This window comes from Bos grunniens, chromosome 26 (genome assembly GCF_055505025.1).
Source record: "Bos grunniens cultivar Pamir isolate PY7600 chromosome 26, Bosgru_T2T1.0, whole genome shotgun sequence".
Lineage (NCBI taxonomy): Eukaryota > Metazoa > Chordata > Mammalia > Artiodactyla > Bovidae > Bos > Bos grunniens.
The window spans coordinates 5,434,284-5,460,252 of NC_141190.1; the positions used below are offsets into that span (position 1 = coordinate 5,434,284).

At 38.5% G+C, this 25,969-nt stretch overlaps 1 protein-coding gene across 1 annotated transcript in view; it reads left to right on the forward strand.

The window, feature by feature from the left end:
• LOC147343960 (protocadherin-15-like) overlaps positions 1-25,969 on the forward strand; it is a 1,781,617-nt gene that overhangs the window by 1,288,138 nt on the left and 467,510 nt on the right. Inside the window, exons 10-11 of the mRNA XM_086377653.1 lie at positions 79-189; positions 21,695-21,865. Of these exons, the coding sequence (XP_086233779.1) occupies positions 79-189; positions 21,695-21,865 (282 nt within the window). The remainder of the gene's footprint in view (positions 1-78; positions 190-21,694; positions 21,866-25,969) is intronic.

Sequence of the window (25,969 nt, forward strand, 5' to 3'; positions counted from 1 at the left end):
AAGGGGACTAAGCTGAAATATCAGACTCTCTAATTTATCTTATTTTCAAATGATCTCAGATGTATATCTTGTTTGCAGACTTCCAACGACACTTTTGAAATTCCCCTCATGTTGACTGGAAATGTAGTGTTAAGGAAGAGGCTCAACTATGAAGATAAGACTCGCTACTTTGTCATCATCCAAGCTAATGTGAGTTATCAATTTCTGTTATTTCTCCCCTCTGAATTTATGAAATACAGAACTCACCTAGAATGTATGCGCTCACTATAAATTTACAGCCTCAACAAGGTAGCCCTCCGTGTAATTTGCGTATTATATTCTTCTGGATGAGGAATGGGGTGGAATAGAATGGGGAAGATTATTCCCACTCACTGTATTCTTCAGTCTTGGACTCACTCAAACACTTCACTGATTTGTTTTTAGCTCATGCTGAAGTATTTCTTAAAGCTTGATTGACTGAACAACCGCAGCAGAACCACCTTTAGTGTTAGTCGCTCAGTTGTGTCTGGCTCTCTTTTGTGACCCCGTGGACTTCAGCCACCAGGGTCCTCTGTCCATGGAATTCTCCAGGCAAGGATAATGATGTGGGTTGCCATTTTCTTCTCCAGAATCACCTTGGGAGTGCATTAAAACTTCAGATTCCTAGACCCAACCTCAGACCCTCTGAATAAAAATTTCAGAAGGTAGAAGTGGAAAACTTGCATTTTTATTAGCTCCCCAGGGAACTTCAAAGTACACTAAAGGTAGAGAACTGTTGAATCATTTATTGAATCACTTATTGAATCATTTATCTTTTATTACTAGTTGCTCAAGATGTGTAAGTTACTATGAACATGGTCTTTATATGTGGGCAGCAATAACAAAACCTGAAGAGCGGTTGCTTGTATAATATTATTATCATTATTTTAATAAAATTCTTAAATTTATGTGATTCCAGGGTTGATTTGACAGTTCAAGTATATTACCAAAGACTCAAATTCCTTCTGTCCTTAAAATCTATCCTTCTTGAAACTTGGTTGTTTTTCCAATGTTTTAGAAAGGAAAGAAAAAGTATCCTCCACCAGTTGTTCTTAACAAGCTTATATGCAATCAAGTGTCACTAAGTGACCATGTTTTCTCTTTCTTAGAGATATTTCAGTAGAAAGAACATAAATGTGTGTGTGTGTGTGTGTGTGTGTGTGTGTGTGTGTGCATGGTATACTTGTGCTGGTAGTTATAGTTAGAGAACTAGCTCTTGATGACAGTTTTCTAGACTTTCATTCAAAACATTTTGTTTTGTTTTGCTTTGTTTTCCAATTCAGTGTGGTTTGTCTTAGGGCTCAGTAGCAGAGAATAGAGTAGAAACTGCAGATATAGGAAAAAGTAAAATCTATTAAAGAAGACCCCTCAGAATTCCTCAAAAACATTGAAACATTTTTTTTCCCTATGTAAAGGAAAATGTGAAGAAAAGATACAATTTTCCTTTCTGACTCAAAATCTCTACTAAAATTTATAGAAAAGTCAGATTGCTAAGGAATGTATTTAAAACTAATTGTTATTGTGTTATTTAAAATGAGTTTTTAAAAAGAAATATAAAATAAATTGTCTGACTTGCTGTCTACTTTAAACTATTTACGAAGACATCTGGGACAATTTGAATCCAATTTGCTAGACTACTCATAACTGGGAAAGGCTGAGAAATTTTTGGCATTTCAAGGATGAACTTATGAAATAACAGGATATACATGGAGCTTTGAAAGGAAGGAATGGAATTGGTGAGAAGTTGAATGACGATTTGATTTTATCTGTAATGAAAGTAAAAGTGTTAGTCACTTAGTCCTGTCAGTATAACCGTATGGACTGTAGCCTGCCAGGCTCCTCTGTCCATACGAATTCTCCAGGCAAGAATTACTGGAGTGAGTTGCCATTTCCTTCTCCAGAGGACCTCTCTGACCCAAGGATCGAACCCAGGTCTCCCACATTGCAGGCAAATTCTTTACCATCTGAGCCACCAGGGAAGCCTTTTATCTGTAATAGCAATGTTTATATAAATTTAAATTATGCAATACAGAATGTGAATACTAAATACAGGAAATTAAATGACTTTTTGTGTTTTCAGATTATATCCTTTAAAAAATATATAATATATCAAAATTTAGGTATGTTATGATTGATTCAACTGTACTTAGGTTTTTTTGTTTTTTGCTATAAAATTGATAGTTAATTTCAGGATTCTCATGAGAGGCAAGGAGTGTAGTGTAGTGGTAAAACCATAAACTTCAGAACCACATTGTCCAAATTCAAATCCTAATTCTGCCCTTGCCTAGCTGTGTGAATTTGTGTATACTCTGTATGCCAGTTTCCTAAGCAATAAAAGGGCAATATTAATGAAACATACCACATAGGGTTCTTGTGAGGATTAGCAAGTTGGCAAACAAAAATGTGCTTAAACTAATACTTGGAATATATTCTCATATCATTACAGTATTACATAAACTTCTTTAGTACCAGTACTTGGTCGTATATGAACAGATAATTAAGAGATAAAATTACTATGATAAAAATTGTATATATGCATGTACATACGGCAGATTCTTTACTGCCTGAGCCACCATGGAAGCCCATATATATATACATATATTAATATATATGCACATATATTTTTCATCTTAGAAAATAATGTTATATTATCTTCCAAATTGTTGCAACACATCACACTCCCACAAGTTATAAAGAAAGCTCATTTCCTCTACATTTTAGATGTATAACTTATTTAATACAGTGGATTATTGGGGCTGGAAAGATGGTTCATGTTTACTTGAGGGTCAGTTTTGAGCCTCTCTTTCCAAAGCCGAGTTCAGTGACCTCATTTGTGGCTGTGGTGGGAGATATTTACAGAATAGAAAGTGACAAACGATTCAAGTCATGTTCTCTGGTGCCCTGTGGGGTGACCGTGGCTGTGGCGGCTTGGAGCAGGATCTCACTTCCTCAACCAGGGATTGAACCTGGATTGCAGCACTACCCTGGTTCTTATACCCTCTGGAAAGGAATTTCAACACAGAGTTGGAAAACAGTGAAACAGGTAAAGCGTTTATTAAGAGAAATATGTGTGGATACACGGGTGGGTAGGCTCAGTAAGTCGTATTCAGGGGAAATTTAAGTCATTTATAAGGGGGTATTACCGTCTTCCAGGTCTTTGTTTTCCTCTGGCCAGTCATCTTGCTTTGACCCCATATCTGATTTGTCTCAAGGCTCTCCCTATATGCCAAGCATGCTTGTAGTCAAGATGGATCTCAGTGTGAGGGGCTCTGGGAAGTTAGCAAAACTGATAATTGCCTAGCACTCTCCTCATCTAAGGAAACTTTCTGTGCAAGTGTAATTTGGGAAGTCTCCCTGACCCCAAGGATGAGAAATATGTGACTTCCTTATCTTTTACCCAAGCAAGGCTTAGCCCCTCTTCGCCCCTGACATTACTATTACCTAACAGTGGAGGAGCCTGGTGGGCCGCAGTCCACGGGGTCGCTAAGAGTCAGACAAGACTCAGCGACTTCACTTTCACTTTTCACTTTCCTGCATTGGAGAAGGCAATGGCAACCCGCTCCAGTGTTCTTGCCTGGAGAATCTCAGGGACGGGGGAGCCTGGTGGGCTGCCGTTTATGGGGTCGCACAGAGTCAGACACGAGTGAAGCGACTTAGCAGCAGCAGCAGCAACAGTATCTACAGGAGACAAAGTATGGCTTTTCATCCTGTTCCTGTTGTCATTTCTATCTCAAAGTATAAACAGGAGGCTAGTTGTAAATGTATAACCTAGAGTCCATCTATCTCCTGCCTCAGTAAGGGCTTCTTGTTTCAGCTGGTTGTTAAGTGTTTATTGCCAAATATATAAAATGTATATATATATATATATATATTTGCTTTCCTAGTGAGTCAGTGGTAAAGAATCTGCCTGCCAATGCATGAGACATGGGTTTGATCCCTGGGTTGGGAAGATCCCCTGGAGAAGGAAATGGCAACCCACTCCAATATTCTTGCCTGGGAAATCTCATGGACAGTGGGGCCTGGTGGGCTATCGTCCATGGGGTTGCAAAAGAGTCAGAGTTGGACATGACTTTGAGACTAAAACAAAAACATCATCATAGATCTATCTATCTATATGTATACAACTTATATTCTTATATTTATGTAGAATAATGATATTTATATATTTAAAATTATTCTTTTATAGTCTTTTTTATTATTGTATTGATGTTAACTAATGTGCAATGTAAACTGTGTCCATTAAAATCCTATATATTCTCTTAGAGTCATAAGGAGAGTTGAAATATGAGCAATCAATTTGGACTTCAAAGTAGATGGTTTCTAAGAGGCTAGAAGTCTAATGATAAGTTAATAAACATTACTCAACATTGGCTTGAATTTGCTTAAAGTACAAAGACTTGATTGATTTGCAAAAGGAATCATTCAAATTTCATGTAGTTGTGAGGTTTCTTTTTATGTATATGAACATGTTATTATTCTTAAATAAATTGGAAGAGTTTTGGGAGACCAACATTAAAAAAAAAAAAAAAACTTGTCACTTATTTTATTTAGAAATTTTGCAACATTAATACCCATACCATTTATTTTAAATATGAATAGAAAATGAGGCAATGATAAATTCTAGAGAAAAGGAAAAAAAAATCTAGGAAAGGAATTTCAGAGAAGTACAAAAATCAGGGGTTTCCTTTTGTTAAAACTTCTGATACACTCTGTATTAGAATTTTGATGTTACCCTAAAACAAACAAACAAGAAAATCAGACTCATTGCTATACATAGATAGTTTTAAGCCAACTATTTTTCTCTTTTCTTTTTTTTTTTTTTTACTCAACAGCCCATAAATAATTGTCAGAAAGAAAAGGTTTACATTTAATTAAGACTCATAACAAGAATACTGTTTGAATTATTCTATCAATATCAGTGCTAGTCCACATTTTCACATCAAAAAATCTTTTTTTTTTGCCATTTTATTTTTTATTTTTTTATTATATATTTTTATTTATTTTATTTTTTTATTTTTAAACTTTACAAAATTGTATTCGTTTTGCCAAATATCTTGAGAAGGAACATTAGCTATCTTTTGTAACAAGAAACTATATTATACATATTTGTTGAACTACAATAAATAGACTGCCAAATACTTCTCCAACAAAAATAGGTTTATTTGGGATAAGAAGTTTGGGGTCTACAACCCATGATGAGCCATATGCAAGTCCCCACAAAGCAAGGGAAGGAAGAGAGAAGGGGGGAAAAAAGAAGTTGAGAGAGTTATAGTAAATAAAGAGACCATGGCTTTTCATTGGTTGAGTTGCTGCCAGAATAGAAGAGGTGATGAGCTATGTGTGCTTGCAGACTGTGGGAATGCCCCCTTCTGGTCTCCTCACTACTTAATTGAGGTGAACTTTTTGCAGTTCTTTGGCTGACCTAAAAATTAAATGAACACAACACAGATTAACAGGAGAAAAAACAAATTTAATAATGTATGTGATGCAGTCTTATTTAAAAAAAAAATGAGACTGAAAGAAATGACCAAAGTGAGCTGTCATTTAGACAAGAAAACTACAAATTCGTGAAGAATTTGCAAAGCAAAAGGGCATGGGCTGAGAATATCAAATTAGTGAGTAAGTAATGTGGTAGTTTTACACAGCCTCCTGGCCTCTAAATTCTCTATTTCTGGTGATAATGATGCTTTCTATCCTCCTGGGACAGGGAGAGTTCTTTTCACATGGAAGATTCATGTCCTGCTTTGCTTTCAGGGACACAAATATTGTCAGAATGTCCTCCTTGCACTGCTATTTCTTAAGAAACTTTAACGTAAAATACTCAGTATGCCAATGTGACATATTATGAGGTGACATATCCTTATCTTCTTCAAAACATTTAAATTATATAGATTCGGATATAAAAATTACTTTTCAGAATAACCCTTATCCTGACCTTTCCTCATGTCTACCACACACTGATAAGTAGAATAAGTGCTAATTTTACAGCCATTGTTTCTATTTCTGCCAGTTTCTTGGGCATATTCTGGAGAGTACGACTGAAGTGGAGGAAGATAGAGGTTTAAGAACTATTTACAAAATTTTCAAGTAATAAAGGCATGTAATGATACTATTTCTGCTTATTAGTACACATAAAATTTAAGGAAATTTAGGTAAATGTCTCAAAAAATAAAAGAGAGTTTCAGAAAAGAAAGAACACACTTCTAAAGGGATTTAGACCAAGGAAAACTTATTGCTGCTATTTTCATTATTGAATAAAGAAATCCAACAGAGTCAGGTTACTAGGATGTGTTTTACAATTCTGGTTGGTGATAGTCCATCTTTCATTAGTGAAGGGAAGCAAGACACACACCTCCAAGGTCTTAGATAACTGAGTTAGGGTCAAAGACTCAGGACAACTCTAATTATTTTGCTTTTTTAAAATTTTCTTTCTCTACTGCAAATACCTGATAAAGTAATGAAAGAGTATGTTATATATATATCTCTATATATCTATATCTATGAGTGAGTCTGGTGGATGCCTGTAGTCCTTTTGTTAACTTCAAACTACTTGAATATTAAATATGTAAGTGTTAAAAGTCTCTTTATTCCAAGGCTCCTATAATATTGCCAAAAATAAATCTAAACATCAGCATTATTTAATCTTTGAACTTTTTATTTTGTATTGGGGCATAGCCAATTAAATGTGATAGTATCAGGTAAACGGTGGAGGGACTCAGCCATACATATACATGTATCCATTCTCCACTAAACTCTTCCCCTAGCCAGGCTACCACATAATATTGTACTATACAATAGCTCCTTGTTGGTTATCCATTTTCAATACATTAGTGTGTACAGGACTACCTCAAGCTCCCCAACTATCCTTTCCCCCCTGGCAACATAAGTTTGTCTTCTAAGCCTGTGAGTCTCTTTCTGTTTTGTAATGTAAATAAGTTCATTTGTATCTTTTGTTGCTTTTTTTTTTTTTTTTTTTGAGTTCACATATAGCGGATGTCATACAATATTTCTCCTCTGTCTTGAACATCAGCATTTTTGTCTCATATTCTTAATAAAACAGGTTTCATATAATTTTACAGTATTTGTTAGAGTTCACATTTTTCCTGGCTCCACTTCACATAACCAATATTTAACTTAATACAGTCCTAGATATAGAGCACATAGTGAATGAATTAGAAATTAGCATTTATCTCTAGTTTGATCAAACAATAGTGAGCAATTAAACTATTTTATAGCAAGAAAGACTTTCAGTTGAGTTGAAGGAATTGAAGTCTTACTTATCATTTGATGTTTAGAGGTGTTTATTGTCTGAACATTTTCATAGTTGAAATATTTGCAGTTTTATTAAATTGTGTTTTGTAAAAAAGGATGGATTATGATTGAGTTAGGTGTCTGTGAGTTATTTTTAATATAAAATTTATTTTGAAGTTCTACTAGGCATATAGATCTTATTTTTGAGTCAAACAAACACAAAAACCAGTTCTTTCTTGCAATACATTTGACGAAATTTTCTACTTATTTAATAAATAATTAATTAAAAACACTGAGGTGCTTTGATATGTCAGGTATCAGGATTCAATAAATTGTGTTATGGTCATGTGGACACAGAGGACTGGAGGCTTTAAATAAAGATTGTCACTAAGTATTCAGTGACAAGGTCAATACAACTTCCTTATGAGGCACTGACAGAAAGTTGCAGCTAGGTCAATATTCATCACACTCTGATGAATATTACTTGTGGCTCTCTTGGTTCTATGTTGTACTTATCTAATACTTTTAAATTCCTCCATGTCAGTTTTTGTGTTGGATTATTCTTTGTATCCCTCACAATTTCTTGCATAACTGCACTCACAAAAGTTGTAGAAGCTAACCAAAGGTTTTGTTGTAGGGAGGAAGCCAAATCTGACTCCAAGTAGGAACTGATTATTTGACTTGCCTTTCATTGCTTTTGTTATTATAATCATACAGAACAGTTTGCCTCACAGAATCATGCCCCTCTGGCTGACTGTTAAAGTATGTTTCTTCAGAACTCTGTCCACTTGTGGATGACAGGAAGGAAGAAATTAACACATACCCTGACTGAGGCTTGCCATTCTAGTTCAGTTCAGTTGCTCAGTTGTGTCCAACTCCTTGCAACCCCATGGGCTGCACCACAGAAGGGCTCCCTGTCCATCGCTAACTCCCAGAGCTTGCTCAAACTCATGTCCATTGAGTTGGTGATGCCATCCAACCATCTCATCCTCTCTCATCCTCTTCTCCTCCTGCCTTCAATCTTTCCCAGCATCAGGGTCTTTTCCAATGAGTCAGTTCTTCGCATCAGTAGGCCAAAGTATTGGAGTTTCACTTCAGCATCAGTCCTTCCAATGAATATCCAGGACTGATTTCCTTTAGGATAGACTGGTTGGACATCCTTGCAGTCCAAGGGACTCTCAACAGTCTTCTCCAACACCACAGTTCAAAAGCATCAATTCTTCAGTGCTCACCTTCCTCTATAGTCCAACTCTCACATCGATGCATGACTACAGGAAAAACTATAGCTTTGCCTAGACAAATCTTTGTTTGCAAAGCAATGTCTCTGCTTTTTAATATACTGTCTAGGTTGGTCATAACTTTTCTTCCAAGGAGTAAGCGTCTTTTAATTTCATGGCTGCAGTCACCATCTGCAGTGACTTTGGAGCCAAAGAAAATAAAGTCTGGCACTTTTCCACTGTTTCCCCATCTATTTGCCATGAAGTGACGGGACCGGATGCCATGATCTTAGTTTTCTGAATGTTGAACTTTAAGCCACCTTTTTCACTCTCCTCTTTCGCTTTCATCAAGAGGTTCCTTAGTTCTTCTTCACTTTCTGCCATAAAGGTGGTGTCATCTGCATATCTGAGGTTATTGATATTTCGCCCAGCAATCTTGACTCCAGTTTGTGCTTCATCCAGCCCTAACCCTAACCCTAATTTTTTTTGGATGTACTCTGCATATAAGTTAAATAAGCAGTGTGATAATATACAGTCTTTCCGTATTTGGAACCAGTCTGTTGTTCCACGTCCAGTCCTAACTGTTGCTTCTTGACCTTCAGATTTCTTGACCATACAGATTTCCCAGGAGGCAGGTCAGGTGGTCTGGTATTCCTATCTCTTTAAGAATTTTCCACAATTTGTTATGCTCCACACAGTCAAAGGCTTTGGCATAGTCAATAAGGCAGATGTAGATAATTTTCTGGAGCTCTCTTGCTTTTTCAATGATCCAACGGATGTTGACAATTTTTGTCTCTGGTTCCACTGCCTTTTCTAAATCCAGCTTGGACATCTGGAAGTTCACGGTTCATGTACTGTTGAAGCCTGGCTTGGAGAATTTTGAGCATTACTTTACTAGTATTTGAGATGTGTGCAATTATGCAGTAAGTAGTCTGAGCATTCCTTAGCATTGCCTTTCTTTGGGATTGGAATGAAAACTGACCTTTTCCTGTGGCCACTGCTGAGTTTTCCAAATTTGCTGGCATATTGAGTGTAGCACTTTCACAGAATCATCTTTTAGGATTTAATATAGCTCAACTGGAATTCCATCACCTCCACTAGCTTTATTCATAGTGATGCTTTCTAAGGCCCACTTGACTTCACATTCCAGGATGTCTGGCTCTAGGTGAGTGATCACACCATCATGGTTATCTGGATCATGAAGATCTTTTTTGTGTAGTTCTGTGTATTCTTGCCACCTCTTAATATCTTCTGCTTCTGTTAGGTCCGTACCATTTCTGTCCTTTATTGTGCCCATCGTTGCATGAAATGTTCCCTTGGTATCTCTAATTATCTTGAACAGATCTGTAGTCTTTCCCATTGTATTGTTTTCCCCTATTTCTTTGCATTGATCACTGAGGAAGGCTTTCTTATCTTTCCTTGCTATTCTTTGGAACTCTGCATTCAAATGCATATATCTTTCCTTTCCTCCTTTGCCTTTTGCTTCTGTTCTCTTCACAGCTATTTGTAAGACCTCCTCAGACAATTATTTTGCCTTTTTGCATTTCATTTTCTTGGGGATGGTCTTGATCCCTGTCTCCTAGACAAAGTCACAAACCTCCATACATAGTTCTTCTGGCACTCTGTCTATCAGATCTAATCCCTTGAATCTATTAGTCACTTCCACTGTATAATCATAAGGGATTTGATTTAGGTCACACCTGAATGGTCTAGTGGTTTTCCCTACTTTCTTCAATTTAAGTCTGAATTTGGCAATAAGGAATTCATGGTCTGTGCCAAAGTCATTCTAGGAGATGTTTTGCAAGATTAATGGCCTTTTTACTTTGCTTCCTCACCTCCCCTCATCTCTAACCTATAAAAAAACCTGGCATCCAGACCCCAATAAGATGGTTATTTTTAGGCCCTCGCCTGCCATCTTCTCAGTCTGCTGGCACTCCGATTAAAGTCTCTTCCTTGCCTCATACCCTCGTCTCAGATTCACTGGCCTGGAGTGTAGGGAGCAGATCGAGCTTGGACCTGGTAACAGTTTCATATAATTAAATGTTGAGTGTTAGCAACTTTATAAGTGATATGTGAAATAATGTGCACTGAGAAAATACAAGTTAGACAGTCAAACTTGATTAACTCTTAAAGGAGATGCATCCTTGATTGCCAGTTACAGACACAGTTTCCTAAACTAGTGATATTTTTAAATGTTTAAACTTTTAAAGTATTATCTTATTTTTAAAATGATAGAAAGGAATAAGGAAGGAAAATAGAATAGAAGGAAGGATTTGAGGGGGGTAGTTTTTAATACATATTGGATTTACACATAGCAATGAATGAAAATATAAACTTAATAAAATCACACAAAATATTTATGGAAATAATTATGCTTTATTTATATGCTCCCAATTTACAATGCTATTTCCTTTATTCAGAAGAGTCACAAAAAGCAAGCATTTTACTAGAAGAGCAAAATATTCCTTTCTTTTTAGCTTTTATTATAATTGTTGGGGGCTTTGTTTAAGACAATATTTCATGATCAAATTCTGAACTGTGAAAAGAAAATTATGGATTAAAAGCACCTTCCCAAGACTTGCAAGTTAGGAATGTGCACAAGGCCTATTTTCATATCTCTATTTATTTGTATTTATTGGTGACAAATTCTGGAAAATGTCTATCTATATATTAATCAAGTTGGTAGTTTTTCTTAGTGTATTTCACCTGTAGTAGTGAAAAGGAGCAGAAGGTGTCAGCATAAAATGTGTCTTTTTAGCATATATACAAAATATTAATCAGTCAATCTAAGAAAGTTATGGAAAATTTTATTTACCAAAGTGAGGATTATAACCCAGGGACAGCTTCTCAGAGGAGCTATTCTGCCCATCAGAGGTCAAAGCACAGTTACATGTAAGTTTCTGGGACAAAGGGCTATATAATAAATGATATATTATAGACAATTTACACAATCTACATGTACAAAGGGTAATTGACCATTGATCCTCATGACTTCTTACATGATTAAAAAGGAGGGTCATCTCCTAAGGAGTTGTGACCCTTGATGAGATTAGAAAGAATACTAATTCCTAAGGAGGTATGGTTAACCTACATGTACAGTACACACTGAAGGGGAAGACATTTTCTCATTTGCCTAAATTATTAATTTTATTTCAGCACGCATAAGAATTATTTTGGGCTGAGTAATAAACAAAAAACACAGCAGGCAGAAAAGAAGCTCTAAAAACTAATAGAAGAATTTTCATTTACAAGTAAAAACTCCAATTTTAAAGGGTGTCTTTCTATCTGTACCAAGAAGGCAAGGATGATTCTAAATCTCTAGAAACTTATCAGTGGAGAAGGCTTGCATTTAAATCTGTATAACAAACATACAGAAGAGTCTGAAATGCAGTATATGGGTGCTATCTTAAAAACTTCAGAAATTTCTCAATTCCTTTCCAAGGCAAACCTTTCAACATCAGAGTAATCCAAGTCTATGTGCCAACCACTAATGTCTAAGAAGCTGAAGTCAAACAGTTCGTGACAACCTCCCAGAATTTCTAGAGCTTACACTAGAAAAAGATGTCCTTTTCATCATAGGGGAATGGAATTCAAAACTGCTGAAATCAAGCAATACCTGGAATGACATGCAAATTTGGCCTTGGGGTACTGAATGAAGCAGGTCAAAGGCTAACATAGTTTTGACAAGAGAACACACTGGTCATAGCAAATACCCTCTTCCAAAAACACAAGAGACAACTCCATACATAGACATCATCAGATGGTTAATACCAAAATCAGACTGATTATATTCTTTGCAGCCAAAGATGAAGAAGCTCTATACAGTCAGCAAAAATAAGACCAGAAGCTCTATACAGTCAGCAAAAATAAGACCAGGAGCTGGCTGTGGCTCAGAACATGAACTCTTTATTGTAAAATTCAGACTTAAATTGAAGAAAGTAGGGGAACCACTGGGCCATTCAGGTATAAGATACATCAAATCTCTTATGATTATACAGTGGAAGTGACAAATAGATTCAAAGGATTAGATCTGATAGACAGAGTATCTGAAGAACTATGGACAGAGATTCATAACATTGTAACAAGAGGTAGTGACCAAAACTATCCCAAAGAAAAGGAAATTCAAGAAGACAAAGTAATTGTCTGAGGGGGCCTTACAAAAAGTTGAGAAAAGAAGGGAAGCAAAAGGCGAAGGAGAAAAAGAAAGATACACCCATATGAATGCAGAGTTCCAAAGAATAGCAAGGAGAGATATGGAAGGCCTTTTTCAATGAACAATGCAAAGAATAGAGGAAAACAATAAAATTGAAAAGATTAGAGATCTATTCAAGAAAATTGGAGATATCAAGGGAACATTTCATGAAAATTTAGACACAATAAAGGGCAAAAATGGCAAGGACCTAACAAAAACAGAAGAGATTAAAAAGAGATGCAAGAATACACAGAACTGTACAAAAAAGGTGCTAATGCCCAGGATAATCACAATGGTGTGGTCACTCACCTAGAGCCAGACATCCTGGAGCATGAAGTCAGGATAATCACAATGGTGTGGTCACTCACCTAGAGCCAGACATCCTGGAGCATGAAGTCAGGATAATCACAATGGTGTGGTCACTCACCTAGAGCCAGACATCCTGGAGCATGAAGTCAGGATAATCACAATGGTGTGGTCACTCACCTAGAGCCAGACATCCTGGAGCATGAAGTCAGGATAATCACAATGGTGTGGTCACTCACCTAGAGCCAGACATCCTGGAGCATGAAGTCAGGATAATCACAATGGTGTGGTCACTCACCTAGAGCCAGACATCCTGGAGCATGAAGTCCAGTGGACCTGATGAAGCATTGTTCTGAATAAAGCTAGTGGAGGTGATGGAATTCCAGCTGAGCTATTTAAAATCCTAAAAGATGATGCTGTGAAAGTGCTGCACCCAATATGCCAGCAAATTTGGGAAATTCATCAGTGACCACAGGACTAGAAAATGTCAGTTTTCATTCCAATCCCAAAGAAGGGCAGTGCCAAAGAATGTTCAAACTACCTCACAGTTACACTCATTTCACAAGCCAGCAGGCTAATGCTTCAAGCTAGGCTTCAACCGAACATGAACGGAGAACTTCCAGATGTTCAAGCTGGATTTAGAAAAGGCAGAGGAACCAGAGATCAAATTGCCAACATTCACTGGATCATAAAGAAAGCAAAGAAATTCCAGAAGAATATCTACTTATTCTCCATTGACTACACTAAAGCCTTTTACTGTGTAGATCACAACAAACTGTAGAGAATTTTTAAAGAGATGGGAATACCAGACCACCTTGCCTGCCTCCTGACAAGAAGCAACAGTGAGAACTGGACATGAAAAAATGGACAGATTCAAAATTGGGAAAGCAGTATATCAAGGCTGTATATTGTCACCCTGCTCATTTAACTTGCAAGCAGAGTACATCATGTGAAATACCAGGCTGGATGAATCAAAAGCTGGAATCAAGATTGCTAGGAAAAATATCAAAACCCTCAGATAGGCAGATGATACCACTCTAATGGCAGAAAATGAAGAGGAACTAAAGAGTCTCTTAAAAGTGAAAGATGAGAGTGAAAAAGCTGACTTAAAACTCACCATTCAAAGAAGTAAGATCATGGCATCCAGTTCCATAACTTCATGGCAAATAGAAGGGGAAGTAGTAGAAGCAGTGACAGATTTTATTTTCTTAGTTTCCAAAATCACCAGGACCTGTGACTGCAGCCATGAAATTGAAAGATGCTTGCTCTTTGCCTTGACAGATATAGTAAATCTTGACAATATTAAGAACAGAGACATCATTTTGCCAGCAAAGATCCTTTTAATCAAATCTGTTTTTTCCATAGTTATGTATGGATGTAAAAGTTGGATCATAAAAGAGGCTGAGTGCTGAAACACTGATGTTTTTGAATTGTTCTGGAGAAGACTCTCAAGAGTCCCATGGCTTGCAAAGAGTTCAAACTGAAACAGGAGGGAAGGGGACAGGGTACAACATTTGAAAGAATTTCATATCCCAAGACAAAGCATAAATTGATTAGAATCAAATGGGTCCAAGATGGCATACAAGTCACCTTCAACTAGACCTTGATCTTCAATCAGCAAGCTAAATGACATATCCAGAGGAGCCATGACAGGTCAAGGCACCAAAAGACCAAAATACAGGTGGTGGCCCAATTTTCTCTACCCTTTCCCCCAAATGGTTGGAATAATCTTCCCACTCATTAGCCTATGAAATTACCCAGTTCTTAAAAACTAACTATGCCATATCTCAAAGCAGCTGCATTCACCCCATGTAATGGCCCACACTCTGTCTATGGAGTGTGCTTCTTTCTGAATAAATCCACTTCTTACCTACCCCTTTGTTTCTGTTTCTATGATGAAACATCAAGAACCTAAGCTTCACTAGGTCCTGAAACCAGGTCTGTGATCTCAGTTGGAAGACTGTGGGTATTGTCTGAGTTGAAGTCCAAGCCACGGGGGTTTGAGTACCAAACTAGGTTTTGGTTAGATTTGAGTCCTGGCTCATGGGTTCAAGTCCCAAACTGAGGTAAACAGTTTCAAAACCAGTCAGTCCTAAAGGAAATTAACTCTTAACATTCATTGGAAGGACTGATGCTGAAGCTGAAACACCAACACTGTGGACACCGGATGCGAAGAGCTAACTCATTTGAAAAGACCCTGATGCTGGGAAAGATTGAAGGTGGGAGGAGAAGGGGATGGCAGAGGATGAGATGGTTGGATGGAATCACCAACCCAATGGACATGAGTTTGAGTAAACTCTGGGAGTTGGTGATGGACAGGGAAGCTTGGTGAGCTGCAGTCCATGGGGTCACAAAGAGTCAGACATGACTGAGCAACTGAATTGAACTGAACTGATTGGGTAATCGAAAAAGTAAGAGAGTTCCAGAAAAACTACACCAAAGACTTTGACTGTGTGGATTGAAACAAACTGTGGAAAATTCTTAAAGAAATGTGAATGTCCGACCACCTGACCTGTCTCCTGAGAAATCTGTATGGTCAAGAAATCTGCAGGTCAAGAAGCAACAGTTAGAACTGGACATGGAACAACAGACTGGTTACAAATAGGGAAAGGAGTATGTCAAGGCTATATATTGTCACCTTGCTTATTTAGCTTATGTGCAGAGTACATCATGTGAAATGCCGGGCTGGATAAAGCACAGGCTGGAATCAAGATTGCTGGGCGAAATATCAATAACCTCAGATATACAGATGACACCACCTTATAGCAGAAAGTGAAGAAGAACTAAAAAGCCTCTTGATGAAAGTGAAAGAGGAGAGTGAAAAAGTTGACTTAAAACGCAACATTCAGAAAACTAAGGTCATGACATCCAGTCCCATCACCTCATGGCAAATAGATGGGGAAACAACGGAAACACTGACATACTTTATTCTCCTGGGCTCCAAAATCATTGCAGGTGGTGACTGAAGCTATGAAATTAAAAGATGCTTGTTGCTTGGAAGAAAAGCTATGACTGACCTAGACAGCATATTAAAAAGCAGAGATATTACTTTGCCATGACTGAACTTAATTGAACTGATTGGCTTAAGATTAATGATCACCAGTTGTTTTTCCCCCAAGCATATGGAATATAATTTAATTACTGCCCATTCCTGGATCTGAGTGCTAATAATCTATCAGACTAAAGACATATTCCAGGAATTTAGGACAATGGACCAGGATATTTACTGAAAACAAGACTGAGGTCTCAGAGTTCTATACTGACTGCCTAGTAATTTCTACCTCAAAACCTAGACAGCATATTAAAAGCAAAGATATTACTTTGCTAGCAAAGGTCCATATATTCAAAGCTATGGCTTTTCCAGTAGTCATGTATGGATTGTGAGAGTTGGACCATAAAGAAAGCTGAGCACTGAAGAATTGATGCTTTTGAACTGTGGTGTTGAAGAGGACTCTTGAGAGTCCTTTTGACTATAAGGAGATCAAATCAGTCAGTCCTAAAGGAAATCAACCCTGAATGTTCATTGGAAGGACTGATGCTGAAGCTGAAGCTCCAATACTTTGGCCACCTGATGTGAAGGGTTAACTCATTAGACAAGACTCTGATGCTTGCAAAGATTGAAGGCAAGAAAAGAAGGGGATGACAGAGGATGCGATGGTTGGATGGCATCACTGACTCAATGGACATGAGTTTGAGCAAGCTCTGGGAAGCCTGGCGTGCTGCAGTCCATGGGGTTGCAATGAGTTGGACATGACTGAGTGACTGAACTGAACTGAACTATAGCAGTTTATATCTTTACCAGTATTGATCTATTCATTTTTGATTGGCTCACGTCCCTGATGAATGTAATTTCTGACCAATTAGTTTGAAAGTCCCTATTTCCAGTCTATAATTTTTATGGCTTTTTTTTTAATCCCCCTGTGCTTGGGTTTTCACAGACACTGAGTTATCATCCCACAACCCTTTCTCATGACTGCAGGCCATCTTTCAAAGACCAAATAGGGACCAGATGTATGGGCTAAAAGTTAACGGTCCACCTTGTGTTTTCTGTCTTGACAAGTTGGTCAACAATTTACTGAATGTTTTGTCTTGCGTCTGGATGTCTTATGACCTGCCAGACCAAGGACACATTCCTCTAAAAGTCAGGAAATTGGAACAAAGGGTATAGCTTTAGGTTAATGGAGAGAGATGTTTGTATGAGAGAAAAAGTTGGAATTAAAAAAGAACTGGAGTCTCATCCCTACAATGACAGCCTTGCAATTTCTTAGTCAGTTTTCAGTGGCTCAGTTATGTTTGACTCTTTTCAACCCCATGGACTGCAGCACACCAGCCTTCCCTGTCTATCACCAAGTCCTGGAGCTTGCTGAAACTCATGTCTGTTGAGTTGATGATGCCATCCAACCATCTCATCCTCTTTCATGTCCTTCTTCTCCTTCCTTCAATCTTTCCCAGCATCAGGGTCTTTTCCAATGAGTCAGTTCTTCACATCAGGTGGCATAAGTATTAGATATCTACCTCCCCACAATAATTGAGTCTGTACTCTAGAGCCTGGGGACCTCAACTACTGAGACCACATGCAGCAACTACTGAAGCCTGAGTGCCCTAGAGCCCATGCTCCACAACTAGAGAAACCACCACAGTGAGAAGGCCACACACTACAACTGGAGAGTAGCTCCCACTTTCCACAACTAGAGAAAGCCCCCTATCTGCGAGGAAGACCCATCACAGCCATAAATAAATAAATAAATATAAATATATATATATATATAGAAAACCCCCAAACAGATTAACAAGTGAAAAGAATAAGGTATTGTTATATGTGTAAGAAAGCAAGCAAATGAAGTTGCTTCCTAAGCAGCTAAAGAATGAGTAGGTTTCTAGGGAATAAGCAGGAGGTAAAGAAAGCTTGTGATGATGTTTGTTTATGTAGATTCTAGTGTTTTTCTTCTCTTTGTTTCTTTTCTCATGGCTATAAAACTCCCCCAGAGAACACTTTCATGACAGCTTCACTTGCAAATGTTTCTGCTTTTAATAAATTAAGGGAAACTCTAAAAAGGCTTCTTTCTGTGTATGATCAATCTCTAATGTCTTTAATTTAATTTAAAATAATTTGTAAATAATAATTTGATAAATTAAACATCAAAGAATACAAGAGTTTTTACCAAACTCATGTTCTGCTGCTTGCCACTTGAAAGGTAATGCTCAAGAGACAGTTGTTCCTAGGAAAAGAAAGGTTGCTTTATTCAGGAGTCAGGAAAGCTGGAAGAAGACAGAGTTGTATCCAGGAACAAATAGTAAATATTCTGCTCTATCATGAAACCTTTTAAAGGGAGAAAGGGGAAACTTATCACAGATAATCACTTGGGGTAGGAATCAGAGTCTTTGTTATTGTCCACTCTCTGCAGTCTTCTTTCTGATTGACTGGTGTTGAGATAACAGGATTATATTCTAGGAATCTTTTACTCACCTGAAGTTACAATTCTCAACCTGGTGGGGCCTTGGTTCCTGGAGAAGAACTCAAAGATATTGTTATACATATTACTTGAGGGGGAACCAGGTTTTACTTTATCACGGCACTATTACAAATAGCTGTGAAAAGAAGAGAAGCAAAAAGCAAAGGAGAAAAGGAAAGATATAAGCATCTGAATGCAGAGTTCCAAAGAATAGCAAGAAGAGATAAGAAAGCCTTCTTCAGTGATCAATGCTAAGAAATAGAGGAAAACAACAGAATGGGAAAGATTAGGGATCTCTTCAAGAAAACCAGAGATACCAAAGGAACATTTCATGCAAAGATAAGCTCGATAAAGGACAGAAATGGTATGGACCTAACAGAAGCAGAAGATATTAAGAATAGATGGCCAGAATACACAGAAGAACTGTACAAAAAAGATCTCCATGACCCAGATAATCACAATGGTGTGATCACTGACCTAGAGCCAGACATCCTGGAATGTGAAGTCAAGCAGGCCTTAGAAAGCATCACTACAAACAAAGCTAGTGGAGGTGATGGAATTCCAGTTGAAGTATTCCAAATCCTGAAAGATGATGCTGTGAAAGTGCTGCACCCAATATGGCAGCAAATTTGGAAAACTCAGCAGTGGCCACAGGACTGGAAGAGGTCAGTTTTCATTCCAATCCCAAAGAAAGGCAATTCCAAAGAATGCTCAAACTACCTCACAATTGCACTCATCTCACATGCTAGTAAAGTAATGCTCAAAATTCTCCAAGCCAGGCTTCAGCAATATGTGAACTGTGAACTTCCTGATGTTCAAGCTGGTTTTAGAAAAGGCTGATGAACCAGAGATCAAATTGCCAACATCCGCTGGATCATAGAGAGTTCCAGAAAAGCATCTATTTCTGCTTTATTGACTATGCCAAAGCCTTGGACCGTGTGGATCATAATAAACTGTGGAAAATTCTGAAAGAGATGGGAATACCAGACCACCTGATCTGTCTCTTGAGAAATTTGTATGCAGGTCAGGAAGCAACACTTAGAACTGGACATGGAACAACAGACTGGTTCCGAATAGGAAAAGGAGTTTGTCAAGGCTGTATATGTCACCCTGTTTATTTAACTTATATGCAGAGTGCATCATGAGAAATGCTGGACTGGAAGAAACACAAACTGGAATCAAGATTGCTGGGAGAAATGTCAATAACCTCAGATATGCAGATGACACCACCCTTATGGCAGAAAGTGAAGAAGAACTCAAAAGCCTCTTGATGAAAGTGAAAGCGGAGAGTGAAAAAGTTGGCTTAAAGCTCAACATTCAGAAACGAAGATCATGGCATCTGGTCCCACCACATCATGGGAAATAGATGGGGAAACAGTGGAAATAGTGTCAGACTTTATTTTTCTGGGCTCCAAAATCACTACAGATGGTGATTGCAGCCATGAAATTAAAAGATGCTTACTCCTTGGAAGGAAAGTTATGACCAACCTAGATAGCATATTGAAAAGCAGAGACATTACTTTGCCAACAAAGGTTCGTCTAGTCAAGGCTATGGTTTTTCCCGTGGTCATGTACGGATGTGAGAGTTGGACTGTGAAGAAGACTGAGCGCTGAAGAATTGATGCTTTTGAACTGTGGTGTTGGAGAATACTCTTGAGAGTCCCTTGGACTGCAAGGAGATCCAATCAGTCCATTCTCAAGGAGATCAGCCCTGGGATTTCTTTGGAAGGAATGATGCTAAAGCTGAAACTCCAGTACTTTGGCCACCTCATGGGAAGTGTTGACTCATTGGAAAAGACTCTGATGCTGGGAGGGATTGGGGGCAAGAGGAGAAGGGGACGACAGAGGATGAGATGGCTGGATGGCATCACTGACTCGATGGACGTGAGTCTCAATGAACTCCGGGAGTTGGTGATGGACAGGGAGGTCTCGCGTGCTGTGATTCATGGGGTCGCAAAGAGTCGGACATGACTGAGCGACTGATCTGATCTGATCTGATTATTTCTTGATTGCACTTCCTTTGTTTCTGCATTCCCTCACTCTTCTAATTAGCAATTGTTTGAATCTCCCTTTGGAAATCAGGGAAGGTCAAAGAAGCTGAATGAAATCTATTTCCTACAAATAAGAAATGGGGAACACGAACAGGATTTGTACCTGGTAGGGCCCCACAAGGTTCTAATTGATTTCAGAGTCATAAAGTTATTGCATTCAAGAAAGGTTGCCCTTGCAAAATTGCATCAATAGAGCTTCTGCTTCCCAAGATCTTACCAAAGAACACTTTGCAACCCATAAGAATGGGAAAAACAAAACAGACAATAAAATAAAATAAAATCTGTGTTCTCTGGCAATATTGTGGTTAGTGGAAAAGAGGAAAAATGGAAATGTAATTCCCATTACTGATACAAGGATACTCTTCTCAGAAATTATAGTTTTTTAGAGTCTCAAAGAATGAAGAAATGAAACAATTGTCATTTATAAACTTGGAAACAAGTTATTTTAGTGATGCCAGAAGGCTACATGAAGAGAAGGAAGGTTCTCAAAATATTATATTTTGTGACAGGAAACATACAAATACATGTTATGAGAAACATACAAATACATTTTTCCAATGAGAGTATAGCAGATCTGATGGGTCTTCTTTCCTTCCTTTTATTCACCTCTTCATTTAATTTTTCTTCTTCTTCTTCTTCTTCCCTCTCTCTCCCCCTCCCCTGCCTTTTTTAAAATAAGCAACATTTATTTCATAAACTTAAATTTCTTGAAGCATCATGAATAAAATAAAATAAAACACTGGGGTGGGGACAGGAGTGAAGGAATTGAGAGTCATCTTGATTGTTAACTTGTTTGTTAACTGCCTTCTCAAAAGAAAAGTAAACATTTATATATCTTCATGATGGGAGATGGTTTCATGACTTGGAGAAAACCTTCATGGAAGTTAGGCTCCTACCCTCCTATAGGGACTGGGAGATATTAATAGAAGCTCTATTTTCCTTGATTATTACATTTCAAAGGGATAATTCTTAGATCCTGGAGACAGAGTCCTGGGTATAAAACTGGTAAAAGTTTGAGCTAGAAGAAGGTTGAGACCTCAAAGGGGCAGAGAAAGTATTTACACATGCAAGTTTTCTAAAGTAAATGCTCTAAGAAAAGGGAGGTCAGATGCCTACAGTCGGGAAGAAATGTGTCTATGGTGTAACCAAGCTGGAGGGAACATTGAGTACATCTTATGATCTTTTTCTTTTCTCCCTCTCTCACAGGACCGTGCACAAAACCTAAATGAACGGCGAACCACCACCACCACCCTCACAGTGGACATTCTGGATGGAGATGACCTGGGTCCAATGTTTCTTCCATGTGTCCTCGTGCCAAACACTCGTGACTGTCGCCCACTCACCTATCAAGCTGCCATACCTGAGCTGAGAACTCCAGTAAGCATATTCTCATCTTTTCCTCTTCACTTCTACCTCTGTGACCCCCAATGAGATCCTGTTCAAATATTTTGAACACATATGTGGTGAAAATAGTATGCTTTTCTAAATAGATATGGAAAATAGTTTATGTCCAAAACCATTTTGAGACAGTATGGGTAAATTTGTATTCATAATGTCTAATTATATCATTGAAGGAATGTCATGAAGTAGCATGGCAGAAGATGAAATGGTTAGATAGCATCACCAACTTAATGGACATGAATTTGTGCAAACTTCAGGAAACAGTGAAGGACGTGGAAGCCTAGTGTCCATGGGGTCACAAATAGTCAGACACAATTGAGCGAGTGAACAACAACCTGAAGTAGCAGCCCATTTGACTCTGCTTTTTTTTTTTCCCCATGTATGCTAAGTCGCTTCAGTCATGTCCGACTCTGTGCGACCCCATAGACGGCAGCCCACCAGGCTCCCCCATCCCTGGGATTCTCCAGGCAAGAACACTGGAGTGGGTTGCCATTTCCTTCTCCAATGCATGAAAGTGAAAAGTGAAAATGAAGTCGCTCAGTCGTATCCGACTCTTAGTGACCCCATGGACTGCAGCCCACCAGGCTCCTCCATCCATGGGATTTTCCAGGCAAGAGTACTGGAGTGGAGTGCCATTGCCTTCTCGGTACCCATGTATAAAGCATAACAATGATCAGTTGACATCATATACTTGGAAACTCCCAGAAATAATCCCAGCATTTTCTTAAATTCACTTGTCAACATTCAGCCCTAAGTCAGAGGACACATATATTAACAGGAGCCCTTTTGTCTTTTAAAATCCTGATATATTATTGGATATTATGCTTGGCTGTTTGGAGGGGGGAGCTAATGAATCCTGAATGTAAATATTCATTCATTAAAGACATATTTTAAAGAAACAAAAATTAAGTCATGTGTACATATTTTCTACATTCATTTCTTAATTTTTTAAAAAATATTCAAATAAATCTATAAATTGCTGTTAGCCTAAAATTCACACCATAGACCTGCCTGGGTGATAAATATACATATCTAAGAATAAAAATATAAGGCTAATAGATATTCTGTGTGTGTACACGTGTGTGCTCAGTCATGTCCCACTCTTTGGGACCCCACAAACTGTAGCCTGCCAGGCTCCTCTGTCCATAGAATTCTCTAGTCAGGAATACTGAAGTGGGTTGCCATTTCCTACTCCATAGGATCTTCCCAACCCAGGGATTGAACCTTTGTCTCTTGTGTCTCCTGCCTTGGCAGACAGATTTTTTACCACTGTGCCACCTGGTAAGCCCAATAGATATCCTGCTTAGGCTAAAATATCAGTTTCTTCCTTAAATGTAAAAAAAAGAAAAAAAAAAATCTCTTTTAGAGCAGTCAAATTCCTAGGAGTCAACTATTTGATTTGTTTTTGCTGTTCCTATGAAAAGCATTTAGGCTTCTGGGTTAGTAATATGGCTAGTGATGTCAGAATTTGTTGCGAGATATTTGATTTTATTTCTGACATCTGAGAACTGCAGTTTGGAGAATCCTCTCTGTGTTTGAACTTTTTTTTCTTTTTTTTTTTTTTTTAATTTTTCAGCACTTTATTATTATTTTTTTTATTTGATAAATTTAACACCTTTTATTGCCATACCTCATTTTACTGTGCTTTGCTTTAGTGAGCTTTATAGATACATGTTTTTTTTTTTTTTTCCTTGTTAATTTTCTGTTTAGTTGATCTATCCATAAGTGTGAGTGGGGTATTAAAGTCTCCCACTATTATTGTGTTATTGTTAATTTCTCCTTTCATACTTGTTAGGATTTGTCTTACATACTGCGGTGCTCCCATGTTGGGTGGATATATATTTATAATTGTTATATCTTCTTCTTGGATTGATCCTTTGAGCATTATGTAGTGACCTTCTTTGTCTCTTTTCACAGCCTTTGTTTTAAAGTCTTGGTCCCAATTTGCATGGAAAATCTTTTTCCAGCCCTTCACTTTCAGTCTGTATGTGTCCCCTGTTTTGAGGTGGGTCTCTTGTAGACAACATATGTAGGGGTCTTGTTTTTGTATCCATTCAGCCAGTCTTTGTCTTTTGGTTGGGGCATTCAACCCATTTACGTTTAAGGTAATTACTAATAAGTATGATCCCGTTGCCATTTACTTTATTGTTTTGGGTTCGAGTTTATACACCATTTTTGTGTTTCCTGTCTAGAAAATATCCTTTAGTATTTGTTGGAGAGCTGGTTTGGTGGTGCAGAATTCTCTCAGCTTTTGCTTGTCTGAAAAGCTTTTGATTTCTCCTTCATGCTTGAATGAGATCCTTGCTGGGTACAATAATCTGGGCTGTAGGTTATTTTCTTTCATCATTTTAAGTATGTCTTGCCATTCCCTCCTGGCTTGAAGAGTTTCTATTGAAAGATCAGCTGTTATCCTTATGGGAATTCCCTTGTGTGTTACTTGTTGTTTTTCCCTTGCTGCTTTTAATATTTGTTCTTTGTGTTTGATCTTTGTTAATTTGATTAATATGTGTCTTGGGGTGTTTCGCCTTGGGTTTATCCTGCTTGGGACTCTCTGGGTTTCTTGGACTTGGGTGATTATTTCCTTCCCCATTTTAGGGAAGTTTTCAACTATTATCTCCTCAAGTATTTTCTCATGGTCTTTCTTTTTGTCTTCTTCTTCTGGAACCCCTATGATTCGAATGTTGTAGCGTTTAATATTGTCCTGGAGGTCTCTGAGATTGTCCTCATTTCTTTTAATTCGTTTTTCTTTTATCCTCTCTGATTCATTTATTTCTACCATTCTATCTTCTAATTCACTAATCCTATCTTCTGCCTCTGTTATTCTACTATTTGTTGGCTCCAGAGTGTTTTTAATTTCATTTATTGCATTATTCATTATATATTGACTCTTTTTTATTTCTTCTAGGTCCTTGTTAAACCTTTCTTGCATCTTCTCAATCCTTTTCTCCAGGCTATTTATCTGTGATTCCATTTTAATTTCAAGATTTTGGATCAATTTCACTATCATTATTTGGAATTCTTTATCAGGTAGATTCCCTATCTCTTCCTCTTTTGTTTGGTTTGGTGGGGATTTATCCTGTTCCTTTATCTGCTGGGTATTCCTCTGTCTCTTCATCTTGTTTAAATTGCTGAGTTTGGGAGTCCTTTCTGTATTCTGGCAGTTTGTGGAGTTCTCTTTATTGTGGCGTTTCCTCGCTGTGTGTGGGTATGTAGAGGTGGCTTGTCAAGGTTTCCTGGTTAGGGAAGCTTGTGTCGGTGTTCTGGTGGGTGGAGCTGTATTTCTTCTCTTTGTTCAGTCGCGCTATGGGGAGGGAGGGAGGGATGCTGCAAACAAATGACACTGGTGTGCGCTCGCAGTGCCTCAGCCACACTGGGTCTGCCCCCGCTCACGGCGCGTGTAGCCTCCCTGCCCACACTGCTCAGGCTCTAGGTTGTTCCGCCGGGAACAATCCGAGGCTGACCCTGGGTTGCATGCACCTCCCAGGTCCAAGCCGCTCAGGTTCAGGCACTCAGGTAGTCCTCAGAGGCGCAGACTCAGTTGGGGCTGCGTTTTGTGCTCTTCCCAGGTCCGAGCAGCTCAGGTGATGAGGTGTTTGGCGAGCGCCAATGCTGCGACTTATCGCCTCCCCGCCACTTGTTTATCTGGGTGTAAAACCGGCGCACCTTCTCAGGCAGATGTTGACCGTCCAGACCCCTAATAAGTTTTAGTTAGCAAAGAAGCCAGTTTTATAGATAATGTCTCTCTGGGGCTGCGATTGCCCCCTTCCGGCTCTGGCTGCCTGTCACCGGAGGGGGAAGGTTTGCAGCCGGCTACCTCTGTTTAGTCCTTTGTTCCGTGTGCGGGCTGGCGGTGTCTTAGGTTAGGGCTGGCTTTTCGCATGGTAGATATCCCACAGTCTGGTTTGCTAGCCCAAATTATTTCGCTCAGATAGCGCTCAGGGTATTCAGGCCAGATTCTTACTCTCAGCGATGCAGCCCGCGCCGCACCTCCCTGCCCAGCCCCCGCTTGCTAATGGCGTGTGCAGGCGTCTGCGCTGCTTCTCCGCTGGGGGAGTTACCGTAGGGCTCGCAATCTGCGAG